General features: G+C 61.9%; 1 protein-coding gene across 1 annotated transcript in view; it reads right to left on the bottom strand.

The window, feature by feature from the left end:
* The window catches only part of VSTM2L (V-set and transmembrane domain containing 2 like), a gene marked incomplete at its 5' end in the record, with an annotated part of 12,979 nt that extends 4,252 nt beyond the window's left edge, over window positions 1-8,727 (bottom strand). Inside the window, 2 exons of the mRNA XM_042051299.1 lie at window positions 1,015-1,187; window positions 8,631-8,727. Coding sequence (XP_041907233.1) covers window positions 1,015-1,187; window positions 8,631-8,727 — 270 coding nt within the window. The remainder of the gene's footprint in view (window positions 1-1,014; window positions 1,188-8,630) is intronic.
* Window position 8,728: the final 1 nt, after the last annotated feature.

Genomic DNA, 8,728 nt, shown 5'->3' on the forward strand with positions numbered 1-8,728 from the left:
AAGGGAGAAGGGAGAAGGGAGAAGGGAGAAGGGAGAAGGGAGAAGGGTCAGTTCAGCCCCAGCAAAACCAGGCACCCAGGGCAGATGAAGCCACACTGGGTACCCAGGGTGGAAGGAACCAGCAACAGCACAGCAGCCAGGGAGTGCGAGGTGCTCACCCACAGGTCCCACTGCATCTCAGCTCCAGGTGCTCCCCACAATACAGGAGTGGGGATGGAGCCCTGACCACTGTGGCATCACTGATGCAGCAGTGACCCCTGCCCCAGGAACTCTGTCCCCATCACTTTCAGCACCTGTCCCATTGCCAATAATCTCCTCCTACAGCCGCCACTGGCTGTGCATTCCCAGCGCCTCCAACACCCCTGACTGTCCACCCTTGAGCCCTGGCAGTGCTCCCCCCCCATCCCAGCAGCACTGCCCTGAGGCTTCTCAATTTATGGCAACACCAGCGGCAGCCCTGCCAAAGACACTACAATAAAGGCTCATTAAAATCCCCAGAGCTGTTTCCCATTCTTTGGCCCTTATCTCTGTGTGAACAGAGAGAGAAATAAAGAGAGGCTGTTTGCCGGACCAGTACACAGGGAAACAGGGGACAAGGGAGGGATGAGCTGGTGATGAGGTAGGCGAAGGTGCAAGCACAAGCACAAAAACAAAGCCTCAGCCTGGGACGGGTCATGGTAATGGGCCAGGCAGCCCCTTGGCTGGCAAGGGCAGCCAGGACAGCCCAGCCCCACTGACCCCAGAGCATCCTCAGTGCAGCTGGACATTGAACAGCCCATGCAGGGTCCTGCACCACAGGACCCCCAGGCTCCTCTCTGTCACAGCAGAGAGGGTGAAACCCTGCTCTGCAGGTCTGATCAGCACCGGGAATGCTGCTGCGAGTTGGGGTCCCTCACCAAAACCCAACAGTGGCTGCAAGCAAAGCCCTTCCCCTGGGCAAGTGCAGGGAAGGGCTTTGCATGAAGGGCTCTGCCTTTCCGTGCTGCCGTGGAGGAGGAGGATGAGGGGCATTACCTGACTGGAAGCCCACGTCTGTTTGTCCGTCCAGTCCTTGTGGTTGCGGACGTACCACCACTGGATCTCGAGGGAGTAGGAGGGGGAGCCGCTGCCGCGGAAGGAACACGCCATCTCCACATCCTCACCCGCCTGCGCCGTCATGTCGTGGGGGGTCTCGGTGAAGAGAGCTGCTGGAGACAGAGCGGGGGCTGTGGGTGCCTGCGGGGACACACCACTGTCCCAGGGAAGGACAAAGCCTCCGGCCACACAGGCAGGGTCACCAGGGGTGCTTGGATCCTTCCCGGCCAAACAGAGCCAGCCCCAACAGCAGAGCAGACAGGTCCCTGTCATACCCAGCTTCTCCTGTCCCACCCAGTGTCCCCTCCCCACCCCCAGCAGAGCTGCCTGGTCCCCCCAGACACTTTGCAAAGAGCGGGGGGGGGGGGGAAGGGAGGGAGCAGGAGCCTGTGGTCCCCCCGCTCCCTCAGCATCCCTCAGACCTCTGCCCCAGAGCGAGGGCGGGACCCGCCGCACCTCTGAGGTGTAAGAAATAAACAGAGCATGATCGCATCTCACTCAGACCAGGACACAACTGAAAAACAAATCCGCGCTTAATGCGGCCCCAAAGAGGCTCCCACACGCCATATGGTTTGCTTTCCTCGCTCAAAACAAATATTGTTCGGAGATGTAATTAGAATTCTTTTCATCTCCTCTGGAGAGATTGTTGTTCCTCGGTACAGACGGCCCCAGCGTGCAGGGCACCGGCAAACGCTGCTGCCGCGATTGGTGCGGTGGCTTCTCCGTGGCACGGCACGGGAACAGGCTGCCAGCCCCCGGCACACCCCGGTCACCGCTTCGGCTGCAGAGGCTGCCCTGTGCCTCCTGTCTTCACTCACCACCTCATGCTGCCGGCACTGCCGGCTCACAGACACAGTGCAGGTCCCACCGGAGCCACCGGAGCCCTCTGGGACACACAGCCTGTCGGGAGCAACACTCTCTGCAGCCCTGATCCCTCTGAAAACCAATTATTATCAGCCCAGACAAAAAGTTAATACCTCTAATATCTCCCTGTCCCTCTGGACGCATGGAAATCCCATCCACTTATCACTTTCCTTTAATCCATCTCAGCAGGGAACAGAGGAAAATACCCAACACCAGGGTTTACCAAGGCCGGGCGTCCTGGTGGGGTTCCCAGTGCCGCTCCCACATCCCGTTCACCCAGAATGGATTCTGTGGCAGGGAGTGGAGGGAGCCCCAGGCAAGGGAACAGCTCTGGTGACTGAGGGCTGTGGGTGGAGCAGGGGGGTCTTCTTGGCACAGGACAAAATGTTCCTCTGTGCTCCAAGCCCCAGTGGTGCTGAGGCTGTTGTGTCCAGCCATTAACCAGCACTCACCCATCCATTCCCTGGCTGCAACCAGGGAATTCCTGGTTGCAGGAATTCTGCCCCACAGAATTCCTGCTGGCAGGAGCAAAGGCCAAAGCCAGTGGGTCGCAGCAGAGCCTGCACCAGCCCCCCAGACACCACAGCTCCAGCAGCGCAGGCGTGGGGTGATGGCCTGAGGGCTCCAGACGGCTCCAAATTACTGTGAACACAATTAAAATCTGCTTCCACAGACGGGAATTTGGCAGATAAGCTGAGAAAACGCTGGATTGAATCAAGCGCCTTCTTTCTTTCAGATTTTAATTGGGAAGTGTATGTAGTAATTAACCCCCGAGCTCGGGGTACCTCCAAGCACATCCAGAGGAGCACAGATCCTTGTGATGGATACCCAGGGTCATCACCTTTGCTGGGGACTGATGTCTTTCAGATGTGTCCTCCAGCACCGTGTGCCCTCCCTGACGGACGCCGTGGACCCCGGCCCTGGCTGGACAGAGGTGACTCACTGCACCCCCAGCCCCGCCCCTCACAGGGACACGAGTGGAGATCAGGATCCCCCAGGCAGCCCCCAGGCTGGGCACGGACCCTACACTGTGTCGGCCAAGCTGCCTGGACACTGCTCCCATGAACACTGGCCAAGTCATCAACCCTGGCCAGTGCCCTGTCCCTCCAGCGCCCCGGTCCCCTGCTCAGCCCGGCCCCGGCCCTCTCCCCCCACTGACATTGGCACGGCGTCCCCACTGCGGGAGGGAGGGGGCCGTCGGGGGCCGCTGCTCCGTGTGCTTTATGGCCTGCTACCTGTCATAAACTGAGAACACCAGGATCAATAAATCTTCCAGGAAACAAAAATCAGGGGAAATAAAATGAACTCAATGGGGAAACACAGATAAACGGAATTGAAAACGCCTGCTGGGACAGCTTGGTGCTCTCATAAACTGGAGACAGACGGGCTGCAGGCTCCCTTCCTGCGGTGGGCACCATCCCTCACCTTCGTCTCACTCTGCACGGGGAGGGGGCTGCTGGCAGCAGGGATGGGGCTGTGCTGGGGCAAGGGCAGGTTGTGCACTGCCCCGACTACCTGGAAACGACCCGCAGACCCCTGCTCCATCCCCCTGCCCCGTCCATAGGCCCCATGGAGCACAGAAAGCCATGCAGCCCCCAGGAGCCTCTCCAGGACTCTGCCTGCTGCCTGCCATTCCACAGCTGTGCCAGCTTCCATGGCCCCCCACCACAGCCCCCACAAGGCACCAAGGACAGACACGACCGGAGCAGCGCCACGGGCACGCACTCAGGCTGATGTTTGTGTAAAGGTGTACCGGAGGACAATTAAATATGCATTGGACATTTGCAAAGGACTGTTAATCACCCGGCCAGCGCAGGTTCCTGCTCCGGGAGGGATTTTTTCCCAAAGCCGGGAGTCAGGAGCCTCTTTCTCTGCCCAGCTGAGCTGAGCCCCTCACCGGAGCTGCAGCCGGGCTGGTGGGGTGACACGTGGGAAGCAGGCGGCGGGGCTGGGGCTGGCTCCGTCCCACACTGGGCAGGAGCAGGGGCTGGGGGAGATGAAACGTCCCTCTGCCCCTGCTCCTGCCCACTGGCGTGTCCATCCGGACCCTGCCCTGCGTCCCTGGTGTGGGGCCGGCTCTGACCTGCTGGGTTTGTGCTGCACCGCTGCAGGAAAAGCAAACGTGTCCAACAGAATCCCCCACCACCGATACTCTCCCCGGGCACCCACATCCCCTCCGGCACTCTCCCCTCCCCAGACATCCATGACCCCAAACACCCTCCGTTTCCCAGGATCCCACGGCGCCCGTGGCTGATGGAAAGCGACAGCCCCGGCTTCAGGGGCACCGTGTCCTGCCGGCAGCAAAGGCACCCGAGGCACATCCCGGCACACGGACAGGGCAGGGACCCAGAGACAGATGGACCCTCCTGGCTGCCACAGGACCCTCCACCCCTTGGCACAGCCTGCCTGAGCAAGAGCCATCTCGGGGATCGGGAGGCACAGGAGGCATCCTCCGAATGGATCCAGAAGAGGCCTGGGCACAACCCCAGTGCACTGGCTGTGTGACCCACACTGTCCCCACCACGGGGACACCGGATCTGCCAGCGGCTGCTGCTGCACAGGTCGGGCTGCAGCCCCCCTCCCCTCCCCTTCGCACCGCCGCTAACAGCTGTGGATGTGTCTCCTCCTGACAAGCCTGCGAGCGGGGATGCTGACCCCGGGGCGCTGAAAACACATCGCGGTGCAAACCGCTGCATAAACGCGGCGTGACTGCTGAGAGAGGGCAGGTGGCTCCGGCCCTGGCAGCTGAGCGGGCAGAGGGCTTTGGCGGTGAGCGCTGCTCTCCTCCAGCGACCCAGCCATCTCCCTTCCCACGAGACGCGTCAGGCTGGAGCGTTGAGGCCGTGGCTGGGGCCGGGAGGCTCCCACCACACGCTGGGGATGGCAGCGCCATTGCTCTGCCCCTCTTTATTGTCATATGAGCAGCAGAAGGAGCTCAAATTTGCAGCTTGTGAATTAAAAACAAAACAAAAATCCAGCTAACTCAGTGACTGTGATCAGGCCAGCACTCACCTCACCAGGGAGCTGGAATTAACCTTGAAAACTGCAGGTATTTCCAACAATGCCCCACCGCGTTGGGCTGTCCCAGCTCCTGCCCCCAGCACTTCCCACTCCCCTAATGTTTAACCCCCACAGCAAGAGAGATGTCAGTGGTGAGTCACTCCAGACTGGCCCTGGCTGCACAAAGCAAGGGGACCCGCTGCTCCCATCTGGTTCCTGAGGAGTTTCAGTTCTCAGACAATTCCTTCCCAAGGGGCTTGAGGAAGAGCTGTTACTTGATAGTACAAGTAGCAAAGCCCTAAAACGGCCTTTTTTTGACAGCTCCTGGTGGGGCTCCAGCAGTGTGTGCAGCCGTCCTGCAGCCACCACTCGCTCTGGTGCTGCTCTCTGCCAGGGGATGGTTCCCAGCAGGCAGGGGAGAATTCTCAGCAGGAATCATTCCACAGGAATGGGACGGGGCACACAGGAGCTTTGCTCTGCTGAAGATCAGCCCCCCTGGTCTCACACCCAGCACCCAAAACACGAGCCACTGGCACTGGCAGCTGCCGCCGAGAGCTGCCCACGCCACACACAGGTGCTGGTACCATCCTGCAGAGCTGGCAGTGCCCGGAGCTCATGGACACGGCACCCTCCTGCCCGGCTCTGCCCATCCCACCTCTGCCACCTCATCCCAATCCAGCTTCACACGGAGCATACGATGTAAGGCATCAATGCACCCGTCACAACCGAGCCCAGCCATCATCCCCAGTGCCTAACCGGGCACCCACCGCAGATGGAGCCTTAGGGGGGGGGCAGCCAGGCAGGAAAGAGCCCTGCAGGAGGGAAAAAGGCTATGGAACAGAGGAGCTCGGAGAGACCGAGACCTGTCGAGGATAGGGCCAGGAAGGGCTGTCTGTCCCGAGGTGCACGAGTCCCACTCACACCATGAACCATAATCCCAGAGGAGCCATGAAGGGGAGAGGGCCCAGCAGGTGCCCACCTGGGCATCCATCCAGCCCCCGGAGCAGCCCCTGCTGAAGGAGGCAGCAGTGCAGAGCCTCCAGCTCCCTGGCCCACTCCAGGTCCCCACTCCAGCCCTGCCGTGCTGCCCACGGCTCCAGACCGCGTGCAGCCATGCCGGCTGTTGGTGGATTCCTGCCTCGCTCACAGGGAACGTTATGATTAAAATTAGCTGTCACTGTCCTAACGTAATAATTCCCAGTGTCTGGCCCGTCGTCTGTCAGCCGCTTCAAGGGAAGAGAAAGCCCAGACGTTTGATGAGGAGAGGTGTCAGATGTAATTGCGTTGAATGACTGCACGAACAGCAGCAGGAAAAACACATCGGCATGGAGAATTCCCATCAGGAAGTGTGAAAAAATCCGGCAGAATGCAAAGTGTTTATGAAAGTAATTGATAGAATAATCACCGGGGTGTGCAGGAACGGAGCAGGGCAGCGCCCTGGGGAGCCGGAGCCCCGCTCCCTCCAGCCTCCAGCCACGGCTCTGCTGAGGCGAGGCGATATCGCCTGTACACGATACCGGGAAGAAGCCGGGCTGCTCCTCCTCACAGCACGGCTCCCCTGCCCCACTCCAGAGACAGCAGGCTGGGAAGACGGCTGGAGCTTCCCAGCCAGCGCATGAGAAAGCCGATGGCAGCAGCCCAGCGTGCACAGGCTGCAATGGGGGGCATGAATAATTGAAGACGCCAGCCTGAGGAGAGAAGGGGAAGAGGCAGCACTGTGGGTAGGGAAGGGATGGTGGGAAGAATCCTGCGGCTCAGATGCTCTCACGGGGCAGCTGGAGCCCATCCTGGCTCCATCCTTGCCAAAGGCAGAGCCTTTGCTGTGGGGGCAGGTAAAGGACTTACTTTGATTGTGACTTTTCCCTCCCCACAGCCCCGGCTGCCCTGCGAGCAGAACCTCGCTGTCCACAGTGGGGTGGCAGGATGGGGGAGCCGCCTGTGCTCCAGGGGTGCTCACGGCCACTTGCCGATGCCTGCGGAGCACATGCTGCTCCCGGTCAATTCCCTCGCTGCATCTGGCGTGGACAAGTTAAAAGGAAGAGTGAACGCGCTCCGGGGCTGTGCCAGAGCCTCGCGATGCCGTGGAGGCTCCTCCAGGCCTCCAGCCCCGGGCAGAGATGGCGGCGAGCTCTGGGCGCTGCCTGCTGCGGGCAGAGCCCGGCAGGACCTGCCCGTGCCCACCAGCCCCAGCCGAATCCGTCCTGCTGGCCACAGCCCTTCTCCCACTCCACGTCTCCAACCCGCTGGACTCTCGAGGTGTGGAGGGAAAGCTGCACCAGCCACTAATGAAATGATCAATCTCCGATCTGCTAAACAGCGATTTATACAGGTTTTCAGCACACACAGCTTTTATCAAATTGGTATTCACCTACTGAACACAAATGGCTTATTATACATGACCCACTTATTCACTGCTTTTCAGTATCCTTAATAAAGGTTTCTGTTGTGATTAAGTGAGTTGCTGCAGAACTGCTCGAGTAGCGAGCTGTAATGTGGCTCCAAAGTGCACTCGCCCTCCCAGAATATTTCTTCTCCTTGGCTCCCTGTTCCCTTGCAGCGACCATTTCACTATTTATTTGCCTATTGCTGAATTTCTGAGGGGAGCAGCGGTGGCTAATGGAGGCTCTTCACCCACCTTTCCGTCTGGCATGCCATCCCGCAGGTCTGGAAACTCTCCTGCTGTGATCCCCCCAATGCAGAGGCTGATCACCCCTTCCCTGGGCAGGCAGCTACCTGCCAGCCCACGCACCGCTGCGGGACACCGCAAACTGCGGGACACCTCACACCTTTCACCCAGGCATGGCCCGAGGCGTCGTGTGCCTGGAGGCTCCTTGGGGCAGAGAGGGGGGTCTCTCCGTACACGAGAGGCCCCGGAGCTGGGCGGGGGGAAGAGCTGGGACCCGGGCACCCAGCATGTCCCCGTGGTCACTCCTCGGCCTCAGACTGAACGTGCCCGTGTCACTCCACAGAGAGCGAGGAGGGTCTCAGCAGCCTCCTCCGAGGGAGCTTGGTCCCCTGTCACCTTCTCGGTACCCACAAGGGAGCTGCCCCCACGCCAGGTTCCTCACTGGAGGGTGTAGGATGCAGGAAGAGGTTCCCCTTCCCCAGCCCCGGTGGATCCCAGCGGGCTCGGCAGCACAGACCCGCCGAGCCACCGTGCACCGGAGGGAGCGGAGGAGCGGGAAGCGGCGGGGGAGCCCCGCTGCCGGGGCGTGGGGCACCACACGGCGGGGCGGGCGGTGGCACCGGGAGGTTCACGGACGCGGGGTGCAGGTGGTGGCGGCGGCATCGTGAGACACACGGAGACGGGGTGCAGACGGCGGCGGGCACCGGGAGGTTCACGGACACGGGGTGCGGGTGGCTCCAGGCACCGGGACGCACCGTGCAGAGCCCCCGACTCTGCAGCCCAGCGGCGAAGGCAGAGGCCGCCCCCCGGGCTCCGGAGACGGGAGCGGCGGAGCCCAACCCCAGCTCGCCCCGGCTGCCCCCCGCTCCTCGAGCCGCCGGCGCGACGGACCGCGACGCGGGGCTGCCCTCGGCGGCGGAGCCGGACCGGGACCCCCGAACCCCCGCACCCGTCCCGCTGCCCGGGCAGGAGCCGCCCCGACCCGCCGCCAGCCCCGCGGGGCACCGAGCCCCGGGAGCTCCCGCCGCTCAGCCGCCCCCTTTCCGAGCCCCGGCCGCCGCCTCACCGCTGCCCGCCGCCGGGGCGTCCCACGGGGGGTGCCGGGAGGCGGCGCCGAGCTGCAGGTAGAGCCCCAGGTAGTGGAAAATCCCCAGGGCCAGGGCC

The sequence above is a fragment of the Corvus kubaryi genome, unplaced genomic scaffold (assembly GCF_017639235.1).
Source record: "Corvus kubaryi isolate FWS band 111438036 unplaced genomic scaffold, C.kubaryi_AGA036_p1.0 134, whole genome shotgun sequence".
Classification (NCBI taxonomy): Eukaryota; Metazoa; Chordata; class Aves; order Passeriformes; family Corvidae; genus Corvus; species Corvus kubaryi.